General features: G+C 38.1%; 2 protein-coding genes across 2 annotated transcripts; both read right to left on the bottom strand.

Annotated features, from left to right (window-relative positions):
- Nucleotides 1-762: 762 nt before the first annotated feature.
- LOC141342168 (trypsin-3-like) lies at nt 763-5,624 on the bottom strand. The gene is made up of 5 exons (XM_073846565.1): nt 5,529-5,624; nt 2,001-2,157; nt 1,502-1,761; nt 1,095-1,231; nt 763-999 (listed from the first exon to the last, which is right to left on the bottom strand). The coding sequence occupies exons 1-5, from the start codon at nt 5,566-5,568 to the stop codon at nt 850-852; spliced, it is 744 nt and encodes a 247-aa protein (XP_073702666.1). The 5' UTR covers nt 5,569-5,624; the 3' UTR covers nt 763-849.
- Nucleotides 5,625-9,223: 3,599 nt separating this feature from the next.
- Nucleotides 9,224-16,871, bottom strand: LOC141343327 (uncharacterized). The gene is given in 3 exon segments (XM_073847923.1): nt 9,224-15,006; nt 16,507-16,697; nt 16,699-16,871. Coding segments are annotated over 3 exon segments (4,491 nt in total). The 3' UTR covers nt 9,224-10,879.
- Between the last annotated feature and the right edge of the window lie 121 nt (nt 16,872-16,992).

The following is a 16,992-nucleotide window of genomic DNA, read 5'->3' as shown; positions in this document are numbered from 1 at the left end:
TTGCCTTCTGCTCATTTACGCCTGCGCGCCTTGTGGCGTCGACCAAGAATGCATTTTTTCTCATATATGTATCTTGTATATGGATTTAACATCGTCCATTAAGTGCTTGTAATAAGTTCTGATTGTGATCTGCAGTTGATTTTGATTCCATAGGAATCTGTTGTTTTATTCCAGCGTCATCGTGTGCGATATTCGTTTCGCTTTTTTGCGCTTAGTGTGGAAAGGCCTTTAGAATTGAAGAGGGTCCTGTCAAAACTGTTGCTGTGAAATTAGAAGAACACAATCCCCATAGAATATCATTATATAGTTAAACTTAAAATTTGTACTCATAGAAATTACTAAATTAGTTAAACCTGTTAATTAGAAGGAGGTGTCCCAATACTTTTGGCAATATTTTATCAGGTTACTAGTCATGTAAATCAGTCATTATCACAAAATAAATTCCTCTCCATGTCCTTCTCACAGTGTTCATTTTGCAATAATGACCAACTGACTGTATCATCCTTTACTTATTTCTTCATCGGTGATCAGTAAGATATCTGATATCACAAGTCTGTGACTGTGAACACAAAGAACAGTGATGTGACTCCCTTAGTCTTGTGAAGATCCTGGTGCTGTTGTAATGCACAGAGTGACAATAAGGTTTTATCACAGTGGTGACATTTATGGCTTTGTGTTATGAACTTACAATGGCTGCAGGACTTGGATATCTACAATATTGCCTGAAATTGGTATCAAGTGGCTAAAAAACGTACTAATATCTATATAAAACAAAGGATAGAAACACTTTTATTTGTTACAATCTGAGTTTAATTGTAATCAAAAGGTCCAACTTGGTTGAAGAAACCGTTAATTGTTAGCTATGGTGGACTGGACCCAGTCATTGTAGCGGCACACCTCTGTATAAACCCCAGGATAGCCTCGCTGAGCACAGCCATAGCCCCAAGAAACAACTCCTCGCAGTTCCCCGTTACACATGACAGGGCCGCCAGAATCACCCTGAGAAAAGTTTGGAAAATGAAAATGAGAAAAGTGTGGTTTTGTATGAAAATTCATTAACACATATAAAGACGACGACTTTGTCAATAACATACCTGACATGAGTCTTTGCCTCCCTCCATGAATCCAGCACAGAACATGTTATTAGTTATTTGCCATCCATACGCACCCTCACAGTCTGACCTTGACACTACTGGCAAATCCAAGCACTGCAGCTTATCAGCATAGTTAACTGGAAAAGGAGGATAAATGTGTGTCTTGGAGATGCATGACTACTAAAATGTGTTCTAAAGACGGCTCAAAATACAAAACATGATTGATATCCTCAACTGGATCGAGCCATAGTCTGAATCCTAAAATGCCAAATGGCTGACTTCTTAAATAGTACACTATATTAGGATATTAGGATATGGATTTATTACGTCTTTATTTAGTCAAATTTAAAGACCGAACTAACTGTTTATAACAGAACATTTTCATTACTCAGTCTCCATTATCTCACCTCCAGAGGTGAGCAGATTGCCCCATCCAGAAACCAAGCACTTCTCTTCAGCAAAAGAGCAGCTGGTTGGCAGAGAGATTGGCTGCACATACTGGTTGAACACGGCAGGCTCTATCAGCTTGATCAGCATGAAATCATTGTCATATGTAAAATCGTTATATTGTGGGTGAGGAATCACTAGCTCTGCCCCGATCCGCTGCTCTGTGCCTTCGTCAGTATACACATTGTGCTCTCCCAAGTGGACAGTAAGACGGGAAGCTCTGTTTGACAAGGAACTCACACATTATTGGGCTCTAATGCAACTTGGATAAGAGTCTCAAAGGATTGGTTAATGTACTCATCTTTAATACAGATTTTCATAGTCTTTGTTTTAGAAATCCTGCAGCTGTTTTACAGTCATCAATTTGAGTGAACACATTCACAATACACAATATATTAACCTTTTGATTATTAAAAAGGTGTTTGATGAGGTTTAGCATATGAAGTATGATATACTCACGCAACTTCGCAGTGAGCAGCAGAAACAGCCCATCTGTCATTAATCAGAGATGCTCCACACCAGCGTTCCCCATTATCGTAAGTAAGGTAGATTTGCCAGGGCTGGGAGTTTGGCGAACATTCATAACCTCCAATGATTTTGTCATATGCGCTGCAAGCTTCAGAAAAATGTTGTTTAATTGTTAACAGAAAGCAAGATAAAGCAAAGGGAATCACATTGTAATCGACTTTGATTACTTGGATTTGTGTTTCTTTGTAATATGGAATATTGCAAATTGTGAGATATAGACTTACAATTGCGAGTTATTAAGTCAGATATAAACTTGCAATTCTGAAGTCACAATAGCTAGATATTAATAACTGCGAGATCTAAACTCACAATTATACATTTATACAGTCCGAATTGTGAGATATAGTCTAAACTTGCAATTTTGAGAAAAAAAAACATCACAATTGAGAGAAACTTGCTATTATAAACAATTTTTTACTTATACAGTCGAATTGTGAGCTATATCCCAAACTTGCAATTCTCAGAAAAAGTCACAATTGCAAGATATAGCCCAAACTTGCAATATAGTCTCACAATTCTGAGAATAAGTCTAAATTGAAAGATATGGCCTAAACTTGCAATTCTGAGAAAGTCACAATTGCGAGATATAAACTCACAATTCTGAGAAAAAAAGTCTGAATTGCGAGATATAGCCTAAACTTGCAACTATGAGAACAACAGTCACTACTTCAAGATATAAACTTGTAACTGTGAGTTATAAAGTCCGAATTGTGAGATACAGCCTAAACTCACAATTCTAAGAAAAACAGTCACAATTGCGAAATATAGCCTAAACTTGCAATTATGAGAAAAACAGTCAAAATTCCAAGAAAAAAACTTGTAACTGAGTTATAAAGTCCGAACTGTGAGATATATACGGTGGCCGAGAGAGCTCAACACACTGCAACTTAAGAAAACACATGCAAACAGAAAAAAACAACAACAAATAATAAAAAAAACATCTTCATCGGTTTGACAACACAGGCGCTGCAAATCCTCGCAACGTAAACACAAATATGGAAATGCTGCAAACACAAAAAAGCCCTGCAAATAGCATGGAGCACAACGGAAATGTTTCAGGGGGACCTCAAAAAGTGACGAACCCATCTGGGACCTGATTATTTGTTCGGTGGCTGTTGGTCAGAGCAGAGGTGTTGTCTGTGAACTAAAAGGTGATAGGTGATAAGATGAACTTAGTGATGGGAAAATGAAGCTTTTCGAAGCACCGAGGCTTTCCCCTCAACTGTATCGTAAAAAGGTTTATTACTCGAAGCTTTTCAACACGTTGCACACTAATGACATTTTGTGGTCAAAGGTGGAAAAAGTTGCTTTCGCGTCCCAGATCTCAAAGCGATTTTGGACAGTTTCATCAAATACATCAATTTGTGCTACGAAGCCGTCAGAAATGTCATTTTACTTGAATTAATCTGTAAATAAACTTTTTTATAAAATTATACAAGTATAAGCATGGTTCATGTAGGCATATATGTTCAAAGTAAATTAAGAATACTGTTGACTAATATTATTATTAATTAGAAGTGCTTGTGAAGCAAGGATAACTACAAAATTAACATGCAAAAAAACTACACATATACATATTTATTCGTATTATGATTTATTCTTAACAAAAAGTGAATGACACTTGCGCAAGGGGTTTGTGTTATCAAAGTCCCTTTAAGGCAAGTCATGTCACTCGGTGGCCATCTTTGAAACGCCTCCCGGGCAGGCAAGTGCAGCTCCTATCTCTTTGAATGGGGAAACATCAAATTCTCCAAACCTGTTTACCAAGCTTACGATTAAATTTCATTTTCAAATCTCCAAAGAAATCCAACAAGAACTGCCTCATAAATATGGTTCCTTGTGCTCCAATTGCGTTAAAAAAACACTTATTTTTCCGGTTTGATGAGCCAGTGCACAAGCGCAGTACTGAGCGTACATCTTAAAGCGTCGATTGTTTCTATAGCAACCGGGAGTTCTAACGGCAGCTGCAGTGACACGCTGACTTTACTAATCAACTATTGGCTCTTTCACTAAGAAGGCGGGGCTTCGTGGCCATAATGAACGTTGCATTTTTCCCCATTCAAGACTACACAAGTGACATGTCTTGGGTATTCTATAGTCTTTGGTGTTATTTGAATCAGAATATGAAGCAGTCACGTGGTTGTGTGCGAAAACGAAGCTTCGGACGTCACAGGTCACGTGGTTATGGCAAAACGAATCAAGCTCCGGTACAGTGCTTCACTGTGAGATGTTTCGTTTTTTTTGATACAAGCTTCAAAGCTTCGGTGTCAAAGGTCACATCACTAGATGAACTATCACCTTTTAGTTCACCGACAACACTTCTGCTCTGGCCAACAGCCACTGAACAAATAATCAGGTCCCAGATGGGTTCATCACTTTTTGAGGTCCCCCTGAAACATTTCCGTTGTGCTCCATGCTATTTGCAGTGCTTTTTTTGTGTTTGCAGCGTTTCTGTATTTGTGTTTGCGTTGCAAGATGTTTTTTTTTTTTAATTTGTTGTCGTTTTTTTCAGTTTGCATGTGTTTTCTTAAGTTGCAGCACGGTGAGCTCTCTCGGCCACCGTAGATATAGCCTAAACTTGCAATTCTGAGAGAAAGTCACAATTGAGAGATAAACTTGCAATTATGAGAAAAACAGTTTCTCACTTATACAGTCTGAATTTTGAGATATAGCCTAAACTTGCAATCTGAGAGAAAGTCACAATTGCAAGATATAGCCTAAACTTGCAATTTTGAGAGAAAGAGTCAGAATTGCGAGATATAGCCTAAACTTGTAACTGTTTGTTATAAAGTCAGAATTGTAAGATATAGACTAAACTTGCAATTCTGAGAAAAAAAGTCACAGTTGAAAGATATAGCCTAAACTTGTAACTGTTTGTTATAAAGTCAGAATTGTAAGATATAGAGACTAAACTTGCAATTCTGAGAAAAAAAGTCACAGTTGAAAGATATAGACTAAACTTGCAATTCTGAGAAAAAAGTCACAGTTGAAAGATATAGCCTAAACTTGCAATTTTGAGAAAAAAGTTGCAATTGTAAGATATAAACTTACAATTCTGAGAGAAAAAGTCACAACTGCGAGATGTAGCCTAAACTTGCAGTTTACATCTCGCAATTCTGAGAAGATATAAACTCGCAATTGCGAGTTACAAAATCAGAATTGTGAGATATAAAGAGGCAATTCTGACTTTTTTCTCAGAATTACAATAACTGAACTCTATAACTTCAAAATTGTGAGTTTTTATCACGCAATCCTGAAAAAAAGTGACTTGCAATTGTGAGTTTCTATCTTGCAATTTTGAGAAAAACTTTTTTTTTTTTTTTAATCATTATTATTATTCAGTGGCGGAAATGGGATTCCATAAGTATGTTTCTTATTAATGTTAAAGATGGAATATTACAGGTCAGTGTAGGAAAATTTGTAAATTGGTGTAATAATTAATAAGAGAGATCTACATACCCACAGCCAAAACCAGCAAAGCAAACACAATATTCTTCATTGCAGAGAAGATAAGGAGTACTCACATCCAGTCAACTTTAGAGAACCAACTTCTGCAAAGTTCAAGAATAGCATTCATGTTTTAAGTGACCGATTTCACACTGATAACTACGGAACAACCAATAAGATCATGGAAAATTATTCAAAAGAGAAAAATAGCACCTGGGACAACAGTTCTTATCACACTGTTCTCCATGAACAAGATAAATCCAAGGTAGTGTAGAGGCACGAGAGTGCAAAGCTTAAATAAAAACAAAAACTTTATTTTTAAGTAAAGCACAACTTTTAAGACAGTTTAGTTTAACAGCACATGGTGTATTGATCATCCGTCGACAACCTAAACCAGCAACAAGTAACAACTCAAAACTTAACAGCAATAAAATACATTTTCTTAAACCAACCAAGATTCATGAACATGTCAAGGGTGTGAACAACTAGTTTAAAGCAATGATAAATGCTAATGTCAAATTTCATTGCTTACTAAATTAAGGCCTCTCAGAGAACATTGCATCTAAAATACACCATTTTAATGTTAAGCAATGAATTACAAAGTGTCCAAAGGGGAATCAGGCAATCTGGTGATCGTCTATTAGTCTCACGTGTCAACTATACTGACTTTGGTCTATGAAAAAATCAATTATTGATTAAAGATGCCGATATGCTACTTTAATAATAAGCATACTGTGTATTAAACTTCCCCACTTGCATGCTTCATATAATGCAAGTGAAGCTCAGACTCCCCATTGAAATGTGCACCACATTCAATACACTCCCAGTCACTATCAACTTCCTGCACTTGCAAATTCTCTTCTTGTTCTTCATTGAAACATTTTTGTTCTTCATCTGATGAATAATTCTCACAATTTTCTTTTGGATTTTTCTTCATTACGTCTTCTTGACCAAAAACATTACTTGCTCCTAAGACAACTTTCTTCAAAACAGACACTCGATTGTTTCCTCTAAAAGCAGTGTCCTTTCTCCCGAGGGGAACATCTTCTCCTTCTTTGAAGACCTCCAGGTGTTTTTTCCGGTGGGTAATTAGATTTCCCATTTGCGAGAAGCTTTTGTGGCAAAGATCACATGTGTAAGGCTTGGCACCAGTGTGAATGTTGTAATGGTACCGAAGTTCTGCTGGTACCCGAAAGGACTTGTGGCAGATGTCGCAAGTGTGTTTTTTATTGCCATGGCCAAGCAAGTGTCTTTCCAATCCTACTGAACTTCTGAAACCTTTAGTACATACATTACACCAGAAAGGCCTCTGCTTGTGCATTTCCTGATGGCTTGAGAATACCACAGCAGAGGCAAAAGATTTATCACACTGTTCACAGTGAAGGTTGGAAGGCTCTTCAGGAACACACTGCTTGCTTAGTTTCAGATGAAGTGTGAAAGACAATGGACGATTAAAAATTTTCTGACATTTCTCACACCGGATTTCAAGCTGTTGGTCTTTGTGCAGTTTCTGGTGATTTCTGAAGGACTCGAGATAGGAATAAACCTTTCCGCAGACAGCACAAGCATAGACCTTGTTTGTCTTCGCATACACTGGCTCTTCTTCCTTTAACATCTTAGCAACACCAGGACAAGAACCGTCAAAGGATTCATCTTCATAGGTTTCTTTTTCTTCTTTCACTTTTTTCTTTCTTGTAACAGATCCCAGACCATTCACATTTCCTTTGGCAACAGATTCCACCTGTCTCTTCTTGTTTTTTCTCTTCTGTTTCACATGTTCACAGATATGAATTCTGAAGGCCTCCCAGTCAGTAAACTCTTGCCCGCAACCCTGACATCTATTGCTGGGGAGATTTACTAGAGAAAAGAGAAAGAATTTTCATGTCAGTAAAAATGAAATAGTTTGAATTTGAACACAAGTAACGTCTACTGGAACATTTTCTCTACTCATTGTTTCATGATTTGTTGTAATCTTATTACAACAGTCACTCACCATCAGTGTGTGAACATGAGCATATTTTTATACTATTACTCACAATTTTCGCTGTAAAAACATCAGTCAGATCAAATTAAGAAAAATAGTTTTAGAAATGTCTTACATTCTCAAATACACTATGACATGCAGTGTGTTCTGGTTGTAAACAACATATTTTAGCAAATTTATTGGGTCATCCACGTCTTTAGAATCACAAACCGCATAATACACATACTAGGATTTCATAAAACTGTACTTATTCAATGGTAAAATAAACTATTCATGCCAATATTTGTCAGTATCTATTTCCAGTGATATCCTTCAGTAAAAATAGTACTGTATGAGTGATGCCATTGGAAAAGGACAAGCCACCTCAAGAAAAAATTGCATGACAAATGCAAAAACGTGTCATACCATTCAGTTATACTGTACCACCAAATTGGTTTGTTCTCATGGCTTCTGTACCACCACTATACATTTGAGGTCAAAAGTTTACATACACCTTGCAGAATCTACAAAATGTTAATTATTTTATCAAGATAAGAGGGATCAAAATGCATGTTTTTTTTTAGTGCTGACCTGAATAAGATATTTCACATAAAAGAGGTTTACAAATAATCCACAAGAGAAAATAATAGTTTAATAAAAATGAAACTTGTTCAAAAGTTTACATACACTTGATTCCTAATACTGTGTTATTACTTGGATGAGTCCCTTGTTTGTCCTGAACAGTTAAACTCCCCGCTGTTTTTCAAGAAAATCCTTTATATCCCACAAATTCATTGGTTTTTCTGTATTTTTGTGTATTTGAACCCTTTCCAACATTGACTTTATGATTTTGAGATCTATCTTTTTAACGAGCGTTTGAACGTTCTGTAATAGTTCCTCAGTTGGCCTCAGTGTGAAAAGATGGATCTCAAAATCATACAGTCATTGTTGGAAAGGGTTCAAGTTTAACTGTTCAGGACAAACAAGGGACTCATGAACAACTACTAAACAAAAAACAAGGATGTGGATCATTCAGGTAACAACACAGTATTAAGAATCAACTTTTGAACGGGGTAATTTTTATGAGTTTTATTTTCTCTGGTGGACTATATGTGAACGTCTTTTATGTGATTGATCTTTTTCAGGTCAGTACTAAATAAAAAAAAAATACATGCGTGGTAAAATAACATTTTGCTGATTCTGCAAGGTGTATGTAAACTTTTGACCTCAACTGTATTTAAAGAAGGAGTGGGAGAATAAACAGGCTATCATAACAAGGCCTATCTACAAGGAAAAAGAATAAAGACAGATTTTTATTTAAATTGACTATTTAATTTCTTATTTCAAATATCAACATTCACTGTTTCTTTTAAACACGGGTAAACATTAAAGTGGAAACCTGTGATTATTAGAAAACCAAACAAATGCAGGTTTGGGAAAGTACAATCAATCATATCAAGAGCAACTCCCGATTAGTGAGACAATGTTTGTCTTATAACTCTTTAAGCCTTTATGGCATTCAACACACACTGTATCTATCAGCAAACATGATGTACAGTATTTTGGGAGTGATCTTTCGAAATGACCATGTTCAATTGAGGTTCCAGTGCAAGTAAAACATCTTGAGGTCCAAAATCTGATGATACATTAATTTAAGTTTCAGTCCACAATTATTATTATTACAAATCATGCAATGTTTAATTCCTGGGTAATCTCAGAAATTCTGAAAATGAATAATCTTAAATAAATTGATAAGGATGGTCTTTTATTAACAAACCAACCATAAACCTTCACAATCACCACCCAACCAAGGCTTGACAAAATGGAATGATAACATAACTGTTCAATTTGCTATCAAGGGTTTTTCAGTTGTTCAAATGATGTGCTATTCTCGTTACAATCTACAGACCAGTTTGCATCGTATTCATACATTCTTAAATGTCATTAACATTACTAGAGGGAATTTATACAAGGAACGTAGCATTATATCGAGGAAATAATTTTCTGTACGGTCACAACAATTTTTAAATGAAACATTAAACCTCAATCCCAATGTTTTTCAATACATCTAAAAAAAAGTTCAAATTGTGGTTTATGCTGTAAAATGAGGACTTCAATAGTAAATAAGGAACAATGACAATAGCATGAACAGATGATGTAAAAAAAACAAAACAAAAAAAAAAAGGATTTAAGCTGTAATGCTTCCAAAAAAGCAACTTTTTAAATAACAAACACCTTGATAGTTTATAATAAGAGTTCTTTCAAAGTACAAGATGACAGAAAGCAGCAAAAACACTAAATTGAGCAGTCAAAAAAGAGAAAATCTTTAAAATTCCCTAAATATACTGAAACACTTTGCAGAGGTCCAAAGAGATTTTAAAGGCAACACCGGGTGGAAAGACTTGTATGGCTTAATATAACAAATTATGTCTCTTACTAAAATATATAGTGGAAAAGCCATGAAAGACTTACATTATTTAAAAAATCCACAATTTTATACCTATTTTGCTGATACGAACATTGTGCCGCTTTTTGGTTGTAATTTTCAGTCGAAGGGTAACAAGATGTGATGCAAGTCTTCACTGCTTTTCCTAGTGATAAGAAGAGGAGCAAAGAATGGGAAGATGCCTGTAAACGAATAAAACGTCCTAAAGACCCGCGTCTTTGTTCTCTCCACTTCAGTCCTGATGCCTTTGAGGCGTTTAGTAGACCACAGCTACTGAAAGAACTTACAAAAGGCAGAGATTTGCTAGCAGGATGTGAACATGCTGATGCTTGTCATGATGCCACAGCCACTGAATGAGTTTCTCAGCACAGCACTCTATATTTAGGCCGATGTATGATGGTACAACATTTGATTTAAGCCTACACTTACATCCATTGCCACCTGTAAGCTCTTTCAGTAGCTTTGGTCATCGTATCAGTATTTTATTTTCAGAGTTGTGTATTCTGAGTAAAAATAGCAACAGGAAGCGTCAATAGCTCACCGAGCGCAACCATTTCATGTCGTAATGTTTCCCCACATAGTCCAAAATATGCATAAAACTATGTGGATTTTTCATTTTTTTTTTTTTTTTTTTTACTACATATTTCAGTAAGAAACATAATTTACGTTATATTAGCTATACATTTCATAATACCCAGAGTTCCCTTAAAAGTGAGTAATAGAAATGTACAACTTTTATGTAAATAATTAGAACACACTATTTGGTTTAATAGACATCTGTGATAATGCTTTCAATTTAGTAGGCATCTTTCTCTCCACCATTGTGGCATTTTCCTTCCTCTTTAAGAAAAACAGTTCTTCTACTGTAAACTAACACTCACAGCAGGTAACAAACTTGAATCAAGTATTAAATTAAATCAGTGTAGTAGGCAATGTACCAGAAACCAATGCATTTTAGAACCCACGTGCATGTTCGATATAATGCTCATGCAGTTCTTCATCCTGTTTGAAGGAAATCCCACACTCAGTGCAAGTTAGATTAACAGCGCCTCTTACTGCAGGAGTAGAGTTCCTGTCTTTTATCTCTTTATCACCCAAGCACTCCTGATGGTGGTCAATAAGATTTCTGATATCGGTAAAGGTTTGTGAGCACAAAGAGCAATGGTACGGCTCCTCATTTTTGTGAAGAATCTGGTGCTGCTGCAAAGCACGAGGTGACAAGAATGTTTTTCCACAGTGCTGGCATTTATGGCTGCTCAGTTGTGGACTTACGAGGGCTACAGGCAGCTTGATTATAGTCTCGGATCTGTGTTGGTTGTCCGAAGGCCCAGGTGCCATGGAAGCGCTCAGTCTGTATCGCAGTTCAGTTGGGAGACGCCGGCGTACTTCGTTGTGCCATGCGAGATGCTGCTGAAGCTGGTTTTCAGTCCAGTAGCCGCGGCAGCAAAGAGCGCAGCAGTGCGGACGAGTCTTTGCAACCTCTTTGTGAGTGCTCAACTGATCCTCACTGGGAAATGCTTTAGCACATTTATCGCATTTGAAAAAACATTTAGTGAGTTCGATGTTTCGACTACGCTGTACGGGTTCTTCCTCGATAGATGGCTTCAGCTCTTTCTTAGTCAACGTTTTAGTAAAGACCTTTTCAGAAGCAATGGGTTTCTCATATGCCAAGCGCTCTTTTAGAGGCGCAGTGGGCTGTTCGCTTACCTTGTTGTGTTTCTGCCATTTGTGTGCACGGAGGCCACGTATGTTCAAGAAGCTCTTAGTGCAGTAGGAGCACTGATAGTGTTGCACCTTAGTCTTTTCTCGTTTGGCAACATCCATTTTAGATTGTTTGATGGGTGGACCCAACTTTGTAGGCAGGTTTTCAGATTGTAGTTTTTCAGTCTCACTAGGCTTGCTGTGATGTTCTGCAAAGTGAGTAGTTAGAAGAGACCCACTTGAGAAGGACATCTGACAATCTGGACAGGTAAAAACCCTGTTTGTTTCTGCAACTTCATGCTCTTTTTGGGGTTGAGCCTCCATGGGAGGGTGATGTAGCTGATGCCGGCGAAGAACACAAAGGTAAAAGAATCCTTTCCCGCATATGTTGCATAAATAAGGTCCTCCATCCACACTTTTCCTTGAGCGTATCTTATTGGTCTTTGAGAGGAACCGGGCCAACTTTTTGTCTTTGTGCCATCGCCTGTGTGTGCCAAGAGCTGAATTGGAGCTAAAATATCTTCCGCATTCAGTACAAGCGAAAGACGTTTTTGCCAAAAACTTCTCTGACTTTACTTTGCCAAGCTTTAATGGTTTTGCCGAATGGGATTTCAGCTTTTTAGATTGGTGACCTTTGCGATGAATTCGCTTGTGAAAATTAAGCGCGCCAATTACGGAAAAGCTTCTGCTACAGTCCTTACATTTATATTTCAGATCCGAAGCTAAAGATGTTTTCTGTTCTCTTTCAAAATCAGCTGGACGCAAAGCATCACAAACATCTTTAGCATTTTGCGAGAATGCATCTCGCTCCTCTATCCCAACTGTTCCATGTTCTTGTGGAAGTTCCACACTGTCCTCTGGTTTCAAACAGTGCTTTTGATGATTTTGTAGCATTGACTCTGATGCAAAAAAAGCATAGCATGTCGGGCACTGAGGTCGCTCAGACGAATCTGAGTCAATCAAAGGAAGCCCAGTCTCAAAGCCATGACTCTTCATGTGAAACTGGAGGGCCATAGCACGGGAGAAAACTTTTCCACATTCAGGACATTGATAGGAGTTCTTTTTCAACTGCTGGACTTGATAGTCAAATGATTTGACTGCAAGTTGGACACCTTGGGTATCATGAACAAGCTTGTGTTTAAGAAAACAAGCCAGCATGTGGTAAGACTTGCCACACACTTCGCATTTATGTTCCTCTTTTGAATTCATAGGGTGCACTTTTCTGTAACCACCCCTACGGCCCTTTTTCCTGCGTCGAATGTGACCGTTTTCAGAGTCGGGCGTACCTGCAGGCCTCGTTTCGACATCTGCGCACTCCAAGTGGTTTTGTTTGTGATGACAAAAAGCTCCCAAAGACCAAAAACCTTTACCGCACTTTTTACAGTGATGAACCTTTGGGCCCAAAAGTGACTTGGTTGGGTTGAATTCCTTTGTCTTTTCGTCTTTGGTACTGCCACAGCAAACCTTCCGGTGGTTGTACAGACCACTTGCAGTTGCATAGCTCCTGTCACACTCTAAGCAAGCAAAGGGCTTTTTTCTTTCCTTGTGATGCTGTTGGTGAGAATGCAATGCAGATAGTCTGGAAAAAGACTTGCCGCACTCTTCACATTTAATATTGTTCTTCTGCAGATTTTCAAGTTGGTACGAAATAGACTTGTACGCTACTTTATCCTCGTGCTTGCCCATGTGAAAGTAAAGAGCACTCTTGGAGGCACTTTCATGGCCACAAACCTCGCACGTTAAAAGGGTCCTCTTAGTTGGTGTCAAGATGTCAAACTTCTGCCTCCTATCTGATTTTTTGCCCATGCACCCTTTGTGCCAAAGTATGTGACAGCGCAAGGACAAAGCCTTGGCAAACCTTCGATCACAATGTGGACAACTATACTTTGCCTCTTGATGACTTCTTTTGCTTATCGGTTCTGGATTTACTAATGGTTCATCATTTAAGTGCTCATAATCAATCTGTACAATTTTGACGTCCATTTCTGGATTTAACTGCAGGGGAGATGTGCATTCAGTTTGACTCGAGTTGAAGACCAAGTCATCCTTTTCCTCGTGATCTGATTCACACACTAACTCGAGATCAGGATTTTGATCCTGAGAAAGACCGATGTTCTCGTTATCATCCGAAGCCGTGATACGTACAACTTCATAATCAACATCCACAGCCTCTTGCTCTTCTACTGTGTCATTGCAGTTCAAATCTTTCTCTTGAACTTGAGCACATGATATGTCCTGAGAATGAAAATCACCACTGTCAGCATTCTCATTCTGATATATTTTGACTGGTTGAGCGCCGGTGCTCATCTCAGACTTCTTCTCCATGATGTCACGGAAGACATCAGTATGACAGAGCTGATGCGACTGCAGGGCAGATGCTCTCGAGAAACGACGCCCACACTGCTCACACTCAAAAGCTTTCTTCTTGAGCTGAATCACTTGATGAAGGAATGATTTTGCTGGCAGCTCTTCACTGTGCGCCAGTCGCTGGTGCTTATTGTAGAACGTAAGTGAGGTGAAGACCTTGCCGCACTCAGTACATTTATACGGCTGGCCGTTGCAGCCAAGTTGTGCTCTTCGTTTATGCCACCGCTGATGGCACAACAGAGCCACAGAGCTAACAAAGGTCTTGCCGCATTCAGAGCAAACAAATGGATGCTTAATTTCCTCCTTCACCTTTCCATCTGAACAGCTGGTTGAGAATCTCTGGTGTGTGCCGAGGCCACACTGGGTGCGAAAAGATTTGCCACAGGAGCATTGAAAAACCTTTTGCTCATGCTCCTCAGTCTGTTCAGAGCTTGTGCCAATGTCTTCAGTTTGACCTGGAGCTTCATTAGGTGACAAAGGTTTCTCAGTCTCACAGCTTTTGGATTTCACTAGCTTTACCTCATGACAACGGCGATGCGCATCAAGAGCCGAAGCTCGAGAGTAGCAGCGTCCACAGGTGGGGCACTGAAATGACTTTTTCTTTAGATGAGCAAGCTGGTGAAAAACAGACTTTGAGGCCTGTTTATGTGAACGCTGATGGTTGAGACACTGACCAATCGTGGAATAAGCTTTACCACAATCCTTACACTCGAAAAGCTTCTGCCTCACTGCACCCTCACCAAAGCCATCACCTATGCTCTGTTTAATGACTTGGTTGCGGTGCTTCAACTGATGGCTAAAAAAGCCTTTCGTGCTTGAAAACTTTTGTCCGCAGAGAGCACAGAACAACGTTCTCCGGCCTCCGTCGGTCGAGATGAGCAGGTCGTCCCACTGCGAATCTGTGTCCAGGCAGACTATGGGACCATCGTGGATGTGCTCGCTGCGATGCTCTAGGTAATCCTCCTTGTTCCCAAAGGCCTCACTGCAATCCTCACAGCGAAATGGCCAATCCCCTAAAAATAGAAAGGGGAAAATGGGAGGTCAGGGCCACTCCTGTTTCCAACGAAGAAAGAAAAATAAATGTATACAGCCAACAAATTTTTTTTTTAAATACTTTTAAAAAAGGTCTCCTTTACTCCAATAAGAAAATAATTGAGGATGAAAAAAAGTGGAAATAATTTATTTATTCAGGTAAATTTTAACAGTACAGAGGAAAAGGATCACAAATGTGACTCTGGATCACAAAATCAGTCTTAAGTAGCACAGGTATATTTGTAGCAATAGCCAAAAATAAAATTATTAATTAAAAATGAATTTTGATTTTGATTAATTTTTGATCAGTAGTATGCATTGCTAAGAACTTCGTTTGGACAATTTTAAAGGCGATTTTCTCAATATTTAGATTTTTTTGCACCCTCAGATTCCAGATATTCAAATAGTTGTATATCAGCCAAATTTAGTCCTGTCCTAACAAACCATACATCAAAGGACACTTATGACTGGTTTTGTGGTTCAGGGTCACAAATAAGACAAAACATGAATAGTTTGTTACAAAAAGGCTTAAGAGTGTTTATTGCAAACACCAGAAATAATGATACAAATCATAAGTAAAGAAACAGTAAAATAAAATACTTTTTCTTAATGAGAATAATAATACATCATAAAACCACAAAACAAAAACGAACAAAACATGGCTTGAATGATCTCATTGATTACATTTTGCACAGCTGTAAACGGAGACGATCTGGTTTGCAGCTCTGTTGCCAGGTAACGACAGAACAATTCGGCGTCTTATTCGAATTATTTGTTCCACCTTAAATGCTATCGACCACATGGCCAAATACAATACAAGGCAAAATATTATGACACGGTAATAAAATGTTAAAACATATCTCCTGAATATATTATATAGAAAACTTAATAATAATATTCCATTCATCTATTTATGATTCTTTATTTACATATATTTCGCACATGAGCTATTTGAAATATGAGTAAAGCCTACCATCTACTGGCAACTGAGCAATGCTGCAGTAACATTTAAGGTGGAGCAGATTTTATGAACGAGAAACCAACATGTACTACAACGACTGCACAAAGAATTTATTTGGTCTAAGACGAAAACCTCATTGTTGTGAAATGCCTGAAAAAATAATTCGACCCAACACTAAGAGATAATGACAGGCAGCAAGAAGGACATGTTTAAAACAGAATTCCTTATGGACATGCACTGCTGCTGTCTTGTCATTCCCTATGACGACACGATAACGCTGTTTTAGCGCAAATTATATACCATCAAGGTGCAAGTATTTTTTTTAATTCATTTATTACAGTTAAATGATAATAAAACATGGTGTCAGGGTTATGTACTGTATATATGATCGCACAGAGTCCTAGACTGTGTAAGATGTGAATTTATGTTTAGGTGACTTTATTTATTTCGGGGTAAAATATAAATAACAGTTGGTGGCTAGGAACTAACTGATATTGTTAACAACAAAAAAGTTTCTTACCTTCGGCACTTTTTTCTCTCTCGGACAAGTCTTCTTTATTTGTAGACATATCGGATAAATTTCCTTCCTCGACCTCGTCTATTTGTACAACCACACATTCATCTTCTTCCTCCGCTTGTTCTACTTTAATCTTCATGGGTGGAACTGCAGCATTGGCTGCAACAACTTCGGCGTGGTCCTGGCTTTCAATATAGGGCCACTGGGACTTGATTCCATTTCTCCGCCGTGTTTTTAGCATTAGTGGCTTTGCTATTGCTCAGTGGATCGATGTTTGCCTCCTGGGCTGCACCTTTCTCATATTCAGAGGACAGACTTTCATTATTTGATTGCAAACTATCATCAGTTGCAGAATTAACAGCAGCCATAATGGCTCTAGCCAGCTCAGGCTTTCCTCGATAGGAAAGGCACCGCACTTTTCGCGGTAAAGGACAGTGTTGTTGTTGGGGGAGGCAAATTTACGAATCCTACTATGGCGAAAGCTTCACT

The sequence above is a fragment of the Garra rufa genome, chromosome 9 (assembly GCF_049309525.1).
Source record: "Garra rufa chromosome 9, GarRuf1.0, whole genome shotgun sequence".
NCBI classification, from domain to species: Eukaryota; Metazoa; Chordata; class Actinopteri; order Cypriniformes; family Cyprinidae; genus Garra; species Garra rufa.
Note: the sequence above shows the minus strand (reverse complement) of the source record. Positions and strands in the feature narration are given on the sequence as shown.

Excerpts from the sequence above, each read along its gene's own strand:
- LOC141342168 (XM_073846565.1), bottom strand. The coding sequence starts at position 5,568 with ATGAAGAATATTGTGTTTGCTTTGCTGGTTTTGGCTGTGG. Across the intron at positions 1,762-2,000 it reads GCTGCTCACTGCGAAGTTGC|AGCTTCCCGTCTTACTGTCC; the intron begins GTGAGTATATCA and ends CTTGTCAAACAG. Across the intron at positions 1,232-1,501 it reads CAATCTGCTCACCTCTGGAG|TTAACTATGCTGATAAGCTG; the intron begins GTGAGATAATGG and ends CTCCTTTTCCAG.